Source organism: Podarcis melisellensis (assembly GCF_964234715.1).
Source record: "Podarcis melisellensis genome assembly, chromosome: 6".
Classification (NCBI taxonomy): domain Eukaryota; kingdom Metazoa; phylum Chordata; class Lepidosauria; order Squamata; family Lacertidae; genus Podarcis; species Podarcis melisellensis.
In genome coordinates this window covers 55,107,042-55,125,254 of record NC_138538.1, presented here as the reverse complement: position 1 = coordinate 55,125,254, position 18,213 = coordinate 55,107,042, and the positions used below count along the sequence as shown (strand labels likewise).

Genomic DNA, 18,213 nt, shown 5'->3' with positions numbered 1-18,213 from the left:
TACTGTCAGATCACCAAATTAGCTACTTTTTAATTTAGTGTGCTCAGGTGTGGAAAAATCTAATAATGAGTAAACTTGAAAAGTCACTGGCTCAGTTCAGAATCATGTGCCAAATCCTCAGAATCATGGTGTGGAAGATCAGGAATGTGCTACTTGCACTTGTACTCTTTTCTGTTCCTTTCTTGAGCAAGCAATGATTCTCCATTGCATCTGAAGGGGACAGACTATGACTTCTTTAAACAACAATAAATGGGAATAAATTTCAGTCTGCGAAAGATGAAGGAGGCAGGCAGCAACACATTCCTGATCCTCTGCAAACTGGTTTTGCAGATCAGGAACATTGCATTTTAACCGTCCAATTCAGATGCCATAGTGGAAATAGTGTTTATGTAGTCCAGCTCCTTTCTTTTATTTATGCAGTGAAAACCATGCTTCCGCAAGTACTTCTTCCATAGTAAATAGCCATACTGCTGTAATATGGAATTTTTTGAAACCGGAAACTACTAGAACTAGCATCATCTGTTCCTAAAGGCAGATCTTATGGAATCTATATTCACCAATTCAAATTAATCTGTACCTGTAATTAGACATGCTACTTAAAAAAAAATGTTTGGGGGCAAAGTTGTGTGGTTTCTAACTTATTTTGCTTTCCGCTCTGCAGATCTCATCACTAAAGGCAGAAATAACTGATCAGGAGTGCAAAATCTCCACATATAAAGATGACTTGAATAAAGCTCAAGAAGAGCTTGGCAGGCTGCAGCAGGAAACAGCAGAGCTAGAGAAGTGTGTCGAGACAGGGAAATTGCAGCTGGGGCCTCTTCAGGAGGGTCTTCAGGAGTCACAACAAGAAATCACTTCAGTAAGAAAATAAGAGAACCCATTTTTCCTTGTTGCCTTTTCTACCTGTCCCCAAATTTTGCTGTTTGAACCAGCCGCCCCCCCCCATTTCATTTATATCTAGCAAGGATTATCACAACTAACTCTGCTATTTAAAACTGAAAGAGCAGTGTGTAAGGTAGAGGTTCACAAGCACATGGCAGGCAGCCTCCCTCTTTTGCCACAAAACAATCAGGAGTGCTCTTTAAGGCTTCAGATTGTTCCTTTGCAGCCTCAACTGTGCCCATGGCAGTCCATTACTTAGGACATTCTAACTAGCTCTTTTATTTGCCTTTGAAAAGCTTAAATTCATAGTTGTCATGTGCATTAGTTGGACCAGGAAGATATAAGTTCAAATCCTAGGTTGGCCACAAAGCTTATTGAATGGTTTTGGGCCTATGACAGGTATGTTCCTTAGAAAGACATACCTGTCTGTGTGGTTGTGGGGACAAATGAAGGAAGTTCTTTGGTGACAGGGCTGAGTAGAAATAAAATTATATTGTGTAGCTGCTCGCCACTAAAGAGAGGATTTGGTGAGATAGTAAGAGTGACATTGTGTATTCCCCAATTCACTGGATACACTCCTGTTTCATGGTGCTTTCTGTACTACCACTGTCAGTCACTTGTAGTTTGGCTTCTTTGAATAAACCAGGAGTAGGGGACCTGTGGTCTTCCTGATGTCATTGGAGAACAACTCCCATCATCTCTAGCCAGTGACCATGTTGGCTGGAGCTAAAAGGAGTTGATGTCTTAACAGCATTTGGGAGGCCAAAGGTTCCTCAACCCTGAAACAATCTTTTTAAACTCAACACAGCCTGGCCTGATTCAGACCTAATGACAAACTGCAGGATGCTTCCAATCTCTTCCTTGCAGCCACACTGGATAAGGGTGGGGAGCACTTGCCCCTGAAGCTCAAGCTGTTTAATTCCTGTAGTTCTGGGTTCTGTCTAACCTGGAGCAAAATATACTTTTATTGGATCACCTGGTAGTATGTTAGGATGTTGCAGCATTAATCTTCCCTTTTTACTGGAGCCTCTTTTTTTTTGCACTGAAGTACTTAATACTGAGAAATGTGCAAAAGAGTACTATAGTCGTTGCAGAAATTGGTCAAAACAGGCATTGCAAAGCAAATTGCCCAAGTGATCAGAGTTTCTAGTGAGCATTGTGTATAAGTGGCATATTTACAGATAAAGGACCATCCTAATTTTTGCTCATTTTTGAGAGGTTGAAGTACTTGAGTTCCTACTCAAGTAGGAGGGGGCGGATAGAGGACTTATTTGTAAGAAACATAGGAGGGTTGCTCACTGCAGACTTTTAACATCCCACGGAAGGAACTAAAATGAAAACTTGATCCTGAAAAGAGGCATGCAATACCTTAAATATGTGAGTTGGGTAGAACATTGCATATGCTATTTTTATGTTATTAAGTATATTTATTGTTTTCTCTTCACAGGTGCAAACAAAACTATTTGAACTCAAAGAGTTGGAAAACGGCCTCTTTAACTGGGAGCCTCAGCCACAGAACATACTACTTAATGGAAATGGCAACCATTCAAGCCTCAGCAACAGCAGCAGTGAAACTGCTAACTTTAATGAGAATGCCGAAAGAGAGAATTCAGCAGATTCTGAACAAATAAATCATGAACCTCCTGTGAGTATTTTTTTTTTGGTTTGTTTTATTAAACAATTAGATGCAAAACACATTATCAAGCTTGAGTTTACAAAAATAGCAAGCTTGTCTGCCAATAAGGTTTCTGTTCAAAAGTCAAGATTTATTATTTTGAGATGCTTGTATAGATTGGTGCATTGTTTATCCTTTTCCAATATGCTGCCCTCAGCCAACTAGTTCATAGAGATTTGTGGGAATGTGCTACTTCAGTTTCTTTTATTTGTTAACGCTATTCAGAGAATTCAGTGTTCAGAATGATATTTGGGGAGGAGGCCACAGTGTATGAGACCATAGGTTTCCTCCTTCCAAAGTTCCATTCTATTGAAGGTATTTTTCTTTCTTTTTTTTAAGCCTTCAGTGTTGCAGAGGACAACCTTTTTTACCTTAATGTTCTCAAGCCATCAGAAATGGCAGAGCTGCTAAAATGCTTAACTCCATATACTAAAGCTCTTTTCAAGTTCCTTTTTATCGTTTGAGGTTGGTCTACATCAGTAATGGAGAACCTGTGGCCCTCCAGTTCTTGCTGGACTGTAACAGGATTCCTATTGACCATGCTGGTTTGTTTGGGGCTGATGGGAATTGGGAGTCCAGCAACATCTGAATGGCCACAGGTTGCCCATTGCCTGGTCTACATCTAATTGCAACCTATCCCAACTAAACTTTGATAGCATCACCCACCTTTGGGAAATGTTGCAATACAGTTAAAATATGCATATTTCCTTAGTTCTTTGGCCCCAAGTATTCTGATGCAGCTCTTAGTGATAATTGGCCACTTTTCATGGTTTTGGGCAATCTAAATTTATTACTGGACAGAATGTGCCGTATCCAGTGTTAGTACTACTCGGTGTAGACCCATTGAAATTGAAGTACTTAAGTTAATCATATCCATTAATTTTAATGGATATACTGTGAGGAAAACCTATGTTGAATACAACCAATTAACGTTGGTTTGGTTTTGTGTCTTATTGTCCTTTCCAGATGTAATTCTCAAATGTTTCAGAAACAATATAGCACATCCCTTTTTATATAATGTGCTTGCCTACTGTCTACTTGTAGTTGCTTGTAAGGATGACGTTAGCTGTTGCTTACAAGGTTCACTTCTTAAAAGAATACACGAGTTAGCATGGGCAGCATTGGTATTGAAGGTGAATGTGTGCCAGAAATGAACAGATTGTGAACAGCAATTCTGTAAACAATATTGCTATATAGACTTGTCACTAATGGTTAGATGTGTTCACAAATTGAAATCATTACCTTTAGTACATATCTTTTCTCACTTCAGTCTCTTAACTTTTGTATATCACAGTGTAAACAGAAACTTTAGCTCAGTCAGTAGAGCATGAGACTCTGAATCTTAGTATAAGTATAAACATACTTTCCCCTTCAAAAGGCCAGGAATATTCCAGAAACAACACATGCAGAAGCAGAAGCAGAAGTAGAAGAAGCGGAGGTTGTGCCACCAGATGTTACCAAAAAAGTGAGTTTGTAGAGCACTTTAAAATGCCTCATTACATATAGTATTGTATGAAACAATGCATTCCTTAATTCTGCAGGAATGGGTGTCAGGTTAGTGAAGTAATTTGGTGCTGACTCACTGACTTGGATCCAGAGTAGCCCTTTTGCAAATGGAACTGTCTATCCATTGAGTTTTTCCCATTCTTCCTGCAGACTTCTGTGCTATCTCTAACGAAATGAAGCAGGGTTTATTGGGGGTGGGGGGAATTTGAGGAAATTGTTCCTTTCTCCTCTCCCTCCCAACCCCCAGTGAGTGAAAGATTGAATTTAGACAATTAGAAAGTGGGATGGATCCCGTGAAGTTGCATCCCTCTCATACTTAATTCCATGTATGTAAAATAAGTGTAATTACTGACGTCACAGATGGGATGGGAGGAGATTTGTACAGTTGTGCATTATATTTCTTTATTACTAGGGAGATCCATTTAATGAAGAATCCCATCAGCTCTCTGATCAGGCTGAAGGCTCCAATTTAGACTTCTTTGAGGCTGACCCCTTTGTTGGTAGTAAGTTATCTTTCATTCTGTTTCTATTTATTGTTTATGACTGCTTTTGTGTTATCTGTAATTATGTAATTTTTTCATGTTGTAGGTTGCCTTGAGCATGGTTTTAACTATGGAAAGGTGCCATGCAAATAAAATGATATATGTATGTAGCCATTCATTGAAAAAAGTGTTTAATGTCAGTAAGTTGACTTTCCATTGGGTTATGTGAACATAGGTAGATAGCAATAGATATTCCCGCCCTCCTACACACACACACACACACACACACACACACAGGCGTGGAGTGCTTAGCACTGTCTGGGAATGTGAAGAAACAACAACAAAAAGTGATTCTGAACCCATCATGCCAAAAAATGGGTGAAATAACGCCAAAGTCACATTTCAGTCCGGTATCCCAAACTCAGTGTGGACCTCCACCTTGGGATGATATCTTGAGAGGAGGCTAAACCTATGCAAAAGAGCGTGAAGTCACACCAAAGTCAGATTTCAGTCTGCCATCTTGATGCAAAATGTTGTTTGGCATCCAAATGTCAATTAAGAGTGCTGCCCCCTTCCCAGGAACCCTCAAGAGGCGTTACATACAAGGGCATAGAGAGAACAAATAAACAAATGGACACATCATTTCCTAAAATATATACAGTAGTAGATTATGGTACAAACTGATATTCTCCAAAGGCTTGGATTTCATTCTAAAATGTTAGGTCAGTTCTGGTACTGTTCAATTTAAGTCTGTCTGAGCAGTTTACAGCTAAATACAATAAAATATAGAAATGAAACAAAAGAGACGAATGAGAATAAAAATAAAAGAGCAAAGCATAAGGGGAAAACTTCAGTGAAAATTCTAATTCAAGTGAAAGGTCTTGGGGGAGGCGGGGGAGGAAGGAACCCTACCTTGGGCAGGTTTTCCTTTTAGCTCTGCCTTGTTTTCTCAACATCACCTTTCCCCCTTGCTTTCTCCAGTTTTCAAAATTGCATGTGCATTGTTGATAGACTGTTGTGTTCAGGAAGTAAAATAACTGGTATGCAGAACCTTCTCTGTGGTTACCATTCAGTGATGTGTATTTGGCTATAATATTTCTTACTAAATGAGGGAAATAACAGCAGGAAAATGGTTCTTTTAAAATATTGATACTCTTGAATTGCTGTTTTGACCATCTTGTGGTTAGCATTTGTGAGGTGAGTCTTGGCAGATTGTGAGGGCCTAACCATGTGTGTTGCATACTAATGCATATCAAAGTGCTCTAACTCTGGGGTGTGGGAGGGAGAGCATAGCCAAGACCTTTTCAAGAACTGGCAATTTAGAGCAGAGAAATAGCAGGGACAGAAATGTTTTAATAGCCCAGTGCCTTTCCCAGGGTTTCAATAAAAGGGTGTGTGTCCTTGCCACCCCAGGGAGCTGTCACATGAAGGAGAGGATCAAACCAGCCCCATAGGTATCAGTGCCACAAAAGTGAGCAGTCCTTTGTTCTTTTCATGATGCTTCTCCCTTTACCTCCTAATAGGCTAGCTCATCTCATTTTGAAACTGTATGAGAGCACTGAAGAAGAAAACAAGGTTGCACTTAGTTGTAGGAGCTGTTCAAGTGGTTCTGTGCAGGGATGCAATTCCTCCCATGTCCTTTGATGTCGAAGCTCATAGCATACATACCTGAGAGCTTCTGCAACAGTTAGGTGAAGGAAATGAAAGGAGGATGAAGGGCAGATAAAATTTTTAGATGAGTGGGAATACAGATTGAGCTCCCGCAATACTCCATATATGGCCTGTGTTGTATACAGCTGCACAGAACCATTTGACACTCCTTTACAGGTAATTAGAGGTTTGGTTTTGCCCCTAAAGGTCTGTACAAGTGCTAGGGGAAATATTTACATGTGATGTTTCACTCTTTAAAATAGGTGATCCTTTCAAGGATGACCCTTTTGGGAAGATTGGTGAGTTACTTTTTTTTTCTTTAAATGCACAAGCAGGACATTTGAGGAACTCGTTGGGGACTGTAATTTTTTATTTGGAGTAGAAATGGAAGAACTGGAGCTCTATATGAGTTCAGCCTTAGCAGGTTTCCCAAACAAATGTTACCTGTGATGGAGAACTCAATTACATTAAGGCAACACAAGGATGCTCACTTTGCAGAGGAAGCTATGGGAAATGCTGAGCTTATTAGAACAAGGAGTAACCCAACTTTGGGCACACAAGTCTTCTAACATCAGAAAGTTCTTTCTCTAGGAAGTGCTTGAGGCTGAGACCCAACATCTTCTACTAACTGGCATGTGGTTATGGCATCCTATTACTTGCCTATTTGTACCATTTAAGGGAAGCAGAAGGGAGTTCTCCAGAGGTTCTGTGAACAGATTTTGGGAGGGGGAAATTCTGGAATAATCCAGTCCAAGCTTACCAAGCAGCTAGAGAATTCTAAATGTTGTTGCCATGAGATCTGTTTTCCTTCTCTTCTCCCAGTGCATTGACGCCATCATTGTAGAATGTTTTCTTCAGAACCTTTTCATAATGTTTACTCCCTTCTGCTTTTTGCTGATTAATGGTGTGGTCATCTTTGCCGTCTTCATAGAGGATAAAGATCAGTTGCTGGGAATTGCAGGTGGGGAGAGGGTTGTTGTGCTCTGGTTCTGCTTGCCAGCTGGTCTCTATAAGAACAGGATGCTGGACTAGATGGGCTTTTGGCCTGATCCAGGAAGGTCGGTTCTTGGTTTCTTACCTTCTCTGCTTTTAAAACTGCTGAACATACACCCTCTGCCAAGCTGATGTTCCTAGAGAATGCTACCTCTCCCCTCCATTCACCCTCAAATTTTCCTAATTATTTTTTAACTCTTCTTCCTGCTTCAAGCTTTTAGAGGTTAGAAGGTATTTATGCAATGTGTGTCTTGTACATGCAAGGAGCCCCAGCTTTTTTCTGTGTCAGCACTAACAACAAATTTTAATGTGTGATTCAGGCAATAAATGATATTAACCCAGCCAGATGGGTGGGGTATAAATAAATTATTATTATGTAAGCTATTATGTGGTGCCATGGACTGCAGAAGAGGTAGTTGAAGCAGTAGCTAAAGTTCCTGTTAGCAGGGTGAATATCCAAACATGTCATAGCATATGCTCATGTAAGTGCATACTCAGAGAAGGCAAGGACTGCTTACATTGACATTTTGTGTAAGCCATATTTAGGTGAGCGCTTCAAGTGAGAGGAAGCATATAACAAGCTAGCCCCTATACTGGGCCTTTGTGCAAAACAGAGCATTGTAGTAGATAGGCGCGACTTAAATGAGCAAGATTACTGTGCTCGTAGTTCTGTAAGAGAATGCAAAACATTTTCAGCAAGTGAATGCAAAACATAATTTCAGTAATAAATCTTGACTTGGTTTTCTTTAAGATCCTTTTGGTAGTGATCCTTTCAAAGGTTCAGATCCTTTTGCAGCTGACTCCTTTTTCAAGCAATCATCCACAGATCCTTTTGGAAGTATTGACCCCTTCAGTGCAACCAGCAACAGCAATAATTCCACGGTAATTCTGGAAGAAGTACATGTACATCTATTGGGGTATTGAACTGAAGCACCATCATAGTATTTAAATAGGGAATTCTGCTAGTTTCTCTAACTCAACAAACGTGTGTTTTAAATGCAATAGGCTGTTGGCAATTGATCTCTGCAGCTGTATTGCCATTCTTTTATGACATCTTGAAGTGAAGTGCTTTACCTAGAGACTAGAAATATTAGATCATAAGATATTTGGAAATGAATAAATAGGTGTTGTAACAGGAAATGTTCAGAATGACTGTTCCCAGTTCCCATTTTTAAAGAAGGGTTTACTCACTTGGTAGCTACATTGATCCATGAAAGATGTAACATAATATAACCAGCACTTGACTGTGTAACAGTTCAGGTGATTTCTGCAGGGTGCTTGTGTTTTTAAAAACTTTGCATGGATAGCAGCTGGGCTTTGGTTGACTTAGCCAGCAATTCATCTGAGGTTCTGTTGAGACTTAATAAGCATCTCTGGATCCTGGCAGCTTCAAACAAAACATTTGTTTTAATACTACTGATTTGAAAGTAATTTTCCAGGTAGTTTAAGTAACAATGCCTGGAAGGAATATACTTTAAAAGGCACAAGGGCAGCTGAATGTTCAATCTAATGGGTGATTGGTTTCTTAAAGAAAGAAATCTCTGCCTTCATGGGAGATTGATGCAATTTTTAAGAGCAAAACTAATATTTTCTGTATTCTTCAGCAAATAATTAAGAATGACATTAGTATAGGATTTTATTTTATTTTTAAAAAATTTAAAATATTAACCCTTTGTCAAATAACAGCTTATCTAATTAAGAATCTTGATGGTTTGAAGCAAACAGCTTTAATGGATTTTAACTTTTAGACAGAAACACTGAAGTATAATGATCCTTTTGCTCCTGGTGGAATTGCTGTTACTACATCAAGTGATACAGGTAAGGCTTGAAGTGGGTTCTCAAGCTGTGGCTTCTGGTGATCATGGCCTATGGATTAGCATAATATCTGAACTGAACGTTTTTCTTCATGGAAAATTCTGTGCTTAGATAGGAATTAACAAACTGAAAATGAAAGCAGATAAACACCTTCAAATTATGACTTGTCTGTGTTTGGCAGCTCACATTCATGATTTGGGTTCTGAGCTATGGTGAATACATAATGAGCCTTGCTGTGATGTCTGAAAGGCGCTTTTCAGGCACATGCAAAGAACACAACTTAACACAACTGAAGTTGTACAAACCTGTACAAAATCATCCCACAACGCTTTTCTGTGGCTGCAGATCTAGTGTTGTAACAGAGATTGAGTTGACAAGAGAACCCAAATGCATTTCAGTTAGATGCATAATGAAGAGAGCTTTGTAAATGACCATTTGTCTGCTTAGTTGAGCACAAATAAGATAACCAACTTATGGGAAACAATTGAAGTTGATGCTTGCCACTCAGTTCAAATGACTGACATAGAGGTATAAACAGGATGGCTGATACTATTTTTGTGGGCTAAAACTTAATTTGCAAACCTGGATAAAGATGTACCCGTTTCTGGGAGCAAAAGGGGATTGTGGCTGTCTCCCTCATGCCCTGCCAGTGTGTTTGTAAAAGTAGATACACCTTTTGATCTGATTCAGCAAGGTAATATTTATATTCTTGGTTGTGACAATGTACTAATGCATTGCTAAATATATGGCACGGAAGTCAGAGGTTTATTTCACTGATAATAGCCTGGCTTACCATTCAGTTACCAAAACTGGGACACTGAAGAGTTATGTATAGTTTCTATGAAATATAGAAAGTAAAAGAATCACCCACCTTGAGACTTCATTTCAAATCATGTTTATAACACTTCGATGAGGTCTGCATGTCTTGTAAGAATTCTGCAAAACTATTTTCTAACTATTGCTCTTTAACAATGTATCCAGTACTGTAGCGAACAAGGCTTGATCCTTATCAAATCTCATTGGTTTGAATTTGAATGTGAACTTTGAGTAACATTTATGCCACCTTGTGAATTTACTTACACTGAGTTCATTTACCACCTTGTAGTTTAAATTATAGTAATTGTTGTTGTTGTTATTATTATTATTATTAAAATTTCTATACTGCCCTTTATCCAAAGATCACAAGGTAGTTTATAATATAAAATCACCAAAAACATAACATAAATAAGATTATGGTGGTGATCAACCCTAACTAGGTGTTGCCTATAACTGGTGTAAGATCCAAAAGATTCAATGTAAAATAGACTCATCTCCTCTCTTGTCTAGCTTATGTTAGTCAATGAATTAACTTTTCTTCTCTTTTGCTTATTTTAGGTACAGATCCCTTTGCCTCTCTGTTTGGAAATGAATCATTTGGAAGTGGCTTTGCTGACTTCAGCACATTGTCAAAGGTAATTTGAAATGATTAATGCCTGTGGAAAAAGCATAAAATTGCCGCAGTAACCAACACACTAGAGGCTCCTACATACGAGGATACAAAACACAACTTTAGCAGATGCTGAATCTAAATCAACAGGTCATGACTTCTCAGACTGATTTCCCCATTTTAAGCTACTGTGAGCCTCATTATTTCTGAGGTTACTTGCTTTGTGAACTGCCATGAGCACAATTCAATTAATGGAAAACTACACCTACTATGAGTATAGGCGCTTGCATAGTCTCATTGACTACCTTACTTTCTTCTGCTTCCATTCCAAGATTTATATATCCTTTTTAGAGTGTTTCTGAAGCTGCTATATTTCAATTCTTCTCAACAACAGGGTAGTCAAGCAAGTAAGCAAGTTAGCTTTCAAGAAATGAAAATTGCTCCAGTCGTAATCATAATTGTAATTTATTAATACCCTGCCCATCTGACTGGGTTGCCCCAGCCACCCTTGGCAGCTTCTAACCAAAATGCAGGCAAAGCAGCTAAACAGCAACAACAACATAAAACATTAAAAGCTTCCCGAAACAGGGCTGCCTTCAGATGCCTGTGTCATGTGAAAGTCACTCCACACACATGTTGTTATACATGGAATAGCTCTCACACAGTTCTGTTTTTCTTGTGGTGATCACGCCGCTTGTACAGCGAATCCAGCCTCATCTTTAACTGCTGTGAAATTATATAAGAGCAACAGAGCATGTATGTGACTAGTTCTGACTACTGCAGCTTGTATACAAGACCACAAAAGTTACTAGCCTGCAAAAGCATTTAGTGATGGCTTGTGTATGCTCTTCGCAATAAACACCCTCTGCTCACTCAGAGAGATATTTTTACAGTTCTTTATTTTACATATATACAAGCAGCACATTACAATCATGCGTCCGAATCAACCGGTTCAGATTTGGGGAGTGGTCTTCTTCGGCTTCTCCTCCAACAGAAAAGGCAGGGAAGTTTCATGGGACGTCTCTGGTCCCTGCGCTTTAACCCTCTCCCTTCCTGTGCAGACGGCACAGGCACAGGCTCTACGTCTGTTCCTGAACTTCCTGTGCACTGCTAGGGCTCTGCTTCAGCATCGGAGAGCCTTCCCGCCTCCTGGCTCTCTCCCTCTTCCCCTTCCGTCACTTCCTCTCTGTTTTCCTCTGACTGTTCCCGCTCTGACTCTTCTCCTCCCCCCTTCCTCAAAGGGGTTCCTTGGCAGTCCCGTGACAGTAGCCTGCTGTGTTTCTCTGCTTGGCACAAATGAAAGTCCATTTTTTGCTCCTGCCATTACTCTCCATGGCACAGGAATATAATTTAAAAAGTACATGAACACCTGCAGACATCTGCAGTTTGCCAGTGCATGAACTCCTGTGTTTTTATGGCGCTTGAATAGCACTGTTTTATGGTAGAAAACGAAGATGATAGCCATGTCCTCCCCGCAAGCTATGTTGTTAAGCAAAACAGTAGCTTTTCCTGTTTTTGTTGCTGTCTGTTTGTTTTTTAGGCAAATAATGAAGATCCATTTAGTTCATCTACAACAGGCTCTGTCAACAATGTGGTCATAACTAAAAATGTGTTTGAGGAACCTCCAGCCAAAAATGAAGATGTACCTCCTGCTTTGCCTCCTAAAACTGGAACACCTACCAGACCTTGTCCTCCCCCACCTGGTAAGAACCAGTACTAAGTGTCTGTGTGCTACTCTTTGGTTTAAAGATGTCTTTATGGCTGTAAGAGAGCAAAGAGCTTCTAATTTAGTAACCAACTAATTCCTATACTACTTCTATTTCTTACATAATTTTAAGTTGTCCTTCTTAATTTAGGTAATCTTTACTTAGTTACATGTTGGGAGCCATAAATTTGGAAGAGAGGCTGTAACTTTTAAATTGCTCTGACAGTGCTACTGTAGAAGCTGGTTGCTGAGTAGTTTATTGAATTTGATAAAGCACGTTGTTTTAAACCAGTTTTAAAATAAAATTAAATTAAGCATATATTTTTTTAATTTGAATGAAAGAACTGTCTCTTACCCACACTGAACCACTTACAAAATGGAGAAAAAATTGGGAAGAATGTACATACAAACAAACCCTGAAAAACGTGAAAGGTTTTAGAAATCAGATTAATTTATGACTACCAGCACTAAGGATTTTTTGTGGGGGTTTTTTGGCTATGTAATGAGATGGTGTAACCTAAAACACTATTGTACACTGGATAAATATTTCTGCCACACTCATAATCATGCTAAAGTGATTATTTTGATGTAGGAAAAAGGCCTATCAACAAATTGGAGTCTTCGGATTCCTTTAAACTGAATGATCCCTTCCAGCCCTTCCCAGGCTGTGATGGTTCCAAAGAACAGGAAGCTGACCCATTTGCTCCCACTGGTGTGTGCAAAGAGATGGACACCAGCAATTTTGCTAATTTCAGTGCTGTAAGTAAACAGGATGGGGAGGCATCAAGCTAACTCTAATGACTTATTTTTGTGAAAAACAGTGAACATTTCCAGACTTAAATTGAGTGAAATGGGTTTCATACCGCAATGCAACGATGTAGCACATATTAACGTTAGTAGTGCCTCTCTTAAAAAAAAGGGTACATTACCACTTCCTTCTGGGACAAATGCAGCCAGTTGCAGCAGATTCTTAGTTGCACATTTATGTATTATTTAGCTTCACATGAATAATTGTTACCTTTCCCAGTCTTCGTACAAAGCTGTAAGTACACATTGTGCCTCAGGGTTTAATGTCTGTACAGTATATCAAACTGCAGTGCATCATTTATCTTCAAAGCATATGTTAAGGTCACAGTTAGGCAGTTAGAAAATAAGCAGCACAACCTTTACATTGTACTTGTAGCTACCATTTGAAGGCTTAATCCCCTGCAAGATTCATAAATACAAATTGATAGTGTGACAAGGAAATCTTGTCCCTGAGCTCCTTTTTTGGCAACCAGCCATACAGCTAGGCCCTGCCTGCTGCCTCTGCTGTAAGATTAGTCTGGGGGAAGGGCACAGGCCCAGGGACAACTGATGCAGCAGCAGGCTTTGTAGGCAAGGCATCTTAAAGGCCAAAACAATAGGGGAGGGTGGTAAGGATTTGTTCAGGAGACCGACTCAAGGGAATGAACAGCCCTAGCCATAAACTATTATAAAAAGGGAAACTACCAAAAGTAAACATCCTCGTTGTATAGAACACTTCAAGATAAGGCACAGATCTGTCAACTTGGCATGCCACCCGTCTCCTGTTAGTGCTGAGTGATCTGTAAATGAGCGAACAAGTACAATGCACATGAAAGAGAGATGTTATTTTCCAAGGAGTGCAGAATTAAATTTCAAGTACTTGAAGGTAGGAAGCATGGAGCAATCAGTCAATCAATTAACACTGTAAAGGATTTCTGGGTCAAGTTAGTGAGAACATGTATTTATGTCAGTTTTTATCCCGCCTTCCTACAACTGTGCACAGCCCAAGGAGGAATGACAAAACAAAATACAGCAAAATAAAACTTATGTAAAAAATTTATAAAGCAAGCTGTTAAAGGCATAACTAGATGAAGCTATCTGCCACCAGCAGCAGAGCACACACAGCAGCCTGAGGGTCTTGTCTTAACAACATCTTCATCTGCTAGCAGAATGTCACTAGACAGGAGGCTAAACAGGCTTCTTTAAGAAGGGAGTTCATCAGCCATTGAAAAGACCATTTCTTGCATCCCCAGCAAACCTGATGTTGACTGGATGCAGAAAAGGGTGCTCTCAGAAATATTACTAGCCAGGCAGACTTATATTGGAGGAGGTGGTCCTTCAATCAGCCAGGTCTTTAAAAGTCATAACTAGCATACTGAATTCTCCCTGGAAACCAATATTCCCAGTAACTGGCTCCTGGTCAATAGTCTGGCTGTATCATTCTAGAACCCCTGTAGCATTTACTTTTCAAAGACTGCTTCCTATAGAACACATGACAGTAATCTAATCAAGATGTAACTAAGACATGTGTCAAGATGGCCAAATCAGATGCTTTAAGGAATGAGTGCAGTTGGCACACCAGCCTCAGCTATGTAAAATCTCCTTTCTTTCTTTCTTTCTTTCTTTCTTTCTTTCTTTCTTTCTTTCTTTCTTTCTTTCTTTTATATCCCACTTTGCCTCAAATGATCTCAAGGTGGTGTACATAGCTCTCTTCCTCCCCATGTTATTGTCACAACAATCCCATGAGGTAGGTTAGGCTGAGAGTAAGTGACCGGCCCAAGGTTACCCAGTGAGCTTCATGGCTGAGTGAGGATTTGAACCCTAAGTGAGGATTTGATCCTAAGTCTGACACTCCCAACCACTACATCACACTGGCTCTCTGTGCCAGCACCTGAAAAAATGAACTGTGTCGTATGTTACCATAACATTTTCCTTAATAAACGGAATCATCTTTATATCTTGCTACTCTGTTAATCAGTGGGTCATAGCGGTGGTGGACTTGGGATTTCTTAACTTGCTTTATTGCATGACGGTCACTGGGATGTAAACCTTTGGGGAGGAACAGTAACGTGGTGCTCTTGATTATTTTGAAGGCCTTTCTTTAATTAAATCTGTGTACTTGGATTGTCGGGTGGTTTTAAATAAGCATTATATATATATAATATAATCCTTCTCTTTAATTAACAGTTTAAGGTAACTGTGCCAAAGATCCTATAGTCCAAACTCTTACAGCGGACTTACATCTTTGCAAGCTACATCAAATGCACACTTTCAATTTTCTTTGAGTGTTTGGGGCAAATGAAAATATTTTTCTCCTCTTAATTAAACAATTGAAACAATGAACTAGATAAATCATAGATGCTGACCAAACACCCATTTAAATTCTAAGTGATGGTAACAATAATTTAAACCAACTGGGGACAGAATCTTCTTTAAACACTTGATTTTTACCTCCTCAGTTAACAAATCCATGGTTTCTCTATTTTAGTATCCTACTGAAGAAGATATGATTGAATGGGCAAAGAGGGAAAGTGAGAGAGAGGAGAAAGAGCGTCTTGCAAGGTTGAAACAACAAGAACAAGAAGATTTAGAACTAGCTATTGCACTCAGTAAATCTGAAATATCAGAAGCATGAAGAATTGCCACAACCATTTGTCCCTTGCCCTGTATGTGTATAGCTAATCAGAAGCTGCTTATGCACAGGGAAGTACAAAAGGCTTTAAATTCCTGCAAATGTGATTTTTGAGCAATGTAATGTCTTATTTGTAATTTTTTTCATATTCACTTAACTCATCTGGCTACTCTTTTTTAATAAAGCGAAGTTCCATTTGTACTTACCTTGATATTCTTGTGTACTATATAAACCATTACACCAAAGTAAGTTCTTATAATGCAAAAAAGACAAATCTGTATTAAGGCACAGCAATGCATTTTTGAAAGATCTCAGAAGGCAATTCTGACTCCAAGCAAGTTCCCCTTTGATACATGCCTTACGCAGTGTTGAAGATCTAGAACGTGCAGGTGTGTCTAACAACATAAAATGAGTGAGTGCATTGTATTGCCTTTAAACAAATGGATAGGTCATGTGTTACTGATATTTCCCTTAAAAATATTAGATGGCTTGTTCTAAGTCTTGATTAGCTTTCTTTTCGAAAGGGCCAAATTTTGCCAATTACTATAATACCGAATTATTTAGGTCTCCCAGATGGCCCAGTTAGCAAAGTACATTTTCACCTTGTAATCAAATCTGGCCATGTAGCCAACCAAACTGTAGTTTATGGCAAATCTTCATGTACTTAAAAATTGCTGATAATCCTGCTTCTTTCTTGCTAAAATGTTCAGATCTGGTTATCACAGGTATTAGAAATCTATTGTATATTTTAGAGATGGTGATAATTGAGGTTAGGCCTATGGAGTGCCTTTATGTCTGTGGGCTTCCTTTTAATGAAGGCTCTTCTTCTAGAGTGGATATCTAACAGAAAATCTAGATTCCAGATGCAACTAGTGTTATCTGAAACTTTTAACTGCCATTTTGCCTACTATCAGGTTTTTTAAAATGACCTTTTAGGATTGTTCCAAGGAGATTTCTAAGATTACACTGTTTGGCCAAGTTCACTGTTAAGAACTCTGATGCCCCACTGCTAATTGAGCCAATTTCTTATGTGAAATATGCAACTTAAATTGGCAAGTTGACAGCAGAATTTGAAATAGGGTAGGAAGTAGACTACATAAAGATATAGTTTACAACAGTCGATTGCTGTTGTGTATAATTTATTGAATGCCAACTGATAGTTGCACCTTAAAAATAAATTTCCTTTTATAGTAACGAAGTCAAAATTGAATGTTAATGAAAGTAAGTTATTATCTAATATGTTCTGTTCTGCAGGATGTTAAACTCATTCCAAATGACTCGTTTCACTTCCATCTTCAATACATGCATAGTTAGGCTGCAGCCACACAAAACTGGTGGTTCTGCTTCCCCCCTCCCAAAACACTGTGGTATTTGTGCCTCGAATTAAGAGTTTTAAAATGATTTTTCTTCTGCTGCAAGGAGTTGCATAGTTACCACTATCAGGATGAAACTTTTCCAGTTACCTGTGGATGCTGCTGCAAGAGACTTTTTAGGAAGGTAGTTTTTGCTCAATTTTCCTATAAATTGAGATCAGTTCTGAGAAAATTTTGCACTAGGAAATGAGCATTTTAAAACACCTGCTCAAAAAAGTAAGCTAGCAAAACCTCTTGCAAGTATTAATGTTCATAATTTATCTACCCAAATTTTGTATTAACATTAATCGTGCATATTGTATGTTTAACTGGACTACATAGATTTTTCCTTATTTGTTAAATGTATACTTTGTGGACCAATACAATATCTGTGTGTATATATTATACATATAAATATATATATATTCAAGCTTTCTTGTATAGGATTTAAAGTTCTGAGTCACTTGATGTTACATTTCATGTTACTGACTGATCACAGAACCTTTACTCGAAGGCTTCTAAATAAACCACTGCTGTGTCAGCTTAAATGGCATTACTGTTAAAGTTTTAAAAGGCTTTTAATAACTTGTTCAGGTGGGGTTAGCCTCTATTTATAGACCTTTGTTTAAAAATTCTAAAATAGCTTGTAATTATGAATAAAACAGTTTAAGTATATTATGTTTCGTCTGGTTTTTGTTTTTACTTTTAAGTAAACTGGACAGTGTCTTGTGGAAGTATACAGATATGAAACATCACAACTTTAGTTTTGGTTTGAAAATGAATTTTAAATGAACTTTCCATTCCCTAAAGTATGTTTTTTTGAGAAGCTACTCAAATGTATTATTTCTGTACAGAGTTTGGATTTTGTAGTTCACAGCGGGTGGCGCTGTGGGTTAAACCACAGAGCCTAGGGCTTGTCGATCAGAAGGTCAGCGGTTCGAATTCCCGCGCAGTGGTGAGCTCCCGTTGCTCAATCCCAGCTCCTGCCAACCTAGCAGTTCGAAAGGATGCAGTGCAAGTAGATAAATAGGTAGCGCTCTGGCGGGAAGGTAAATGGCGTTTCCATGCGCTGCTCTGGTTCGCCAGAAGCGGCTTAGTCATGCTGGCCACATGACCTGGAAGCTGTACACTGGCTCCCTCGGCCAATAAAGCGAGATGAGCGTTGCAACCCCAGAGTCAGCCACGACTAGACCTAATGGTCAGGGGTCCCTTTACCGTTACCTTTACCTATTCAATAGCTCAAAGTGGGTATTAGCATCATAGACATCAGACAAGAAATAGATCCCTATCTCCAAAGCTTTTGAAACCT

At 39.0% G+C, this 18,213-nt stretch overlaps 1 protein-coding gene across 4 annotated transcripts in view; it reads left to right on the top strand.

Moving 5' to 3' along the window:
- Nucleotides 1-17,579, top strand: part of EPS15 (epidermal growth factor receptor pathway substrate 15) — a 54,475-nt gene extending 36,896 nt beyond the window's left edge. For 2 of the 4 annotated variants that reach the window (XM_081913932.1, XM_081913930.1), the window contains exons 15-25: nt 662-859; nt 2,330-2,527; nt 3,936-4,022; nt 4,476-4,566; nt 6,459-6,494; nt 7,940-8,070; nt 8,937-9,006; nt 10,378-10,454; nt 11,970-12,132; nt 12,727-12,893; nt 15,409-17,579. In XM_081913932.1, the coding sequence (XP_081770058.1) occupies nt 662-859; nt 2,330-2,527; nt 3,936-4,022; nt 4,476-4,566; nt 6,459-6,494; nt 7,940-8,070; nt 8,937-9,006; nt 10,378-10,454; nt 11,970-12,132; nt 12,727-12,893; nt 15,409-15,555 (1,365 nt within the window). In that variant the 3' untranslated portion in view covers nt 15,556-17,579. The remainder of the gene's footprint in view (nt 1-661; nt 860-2,329; nt 2,528-3,935; nt 4,023-4,475; nt 4,567-6,458; nt 6,495-7,939; nt 8,071-8,936; nt 9,007-10,377; nt 10,455-11,969; nt 12,133-12,726; nt 12,894-15,408) is intronic. The other 2 variants (XM_081913931.1, XM_081913933.1) reach the window with 2 other exon arrangements.
- Nucleotides 17,580-18,213: the final 634 nt, after the last annotated feature.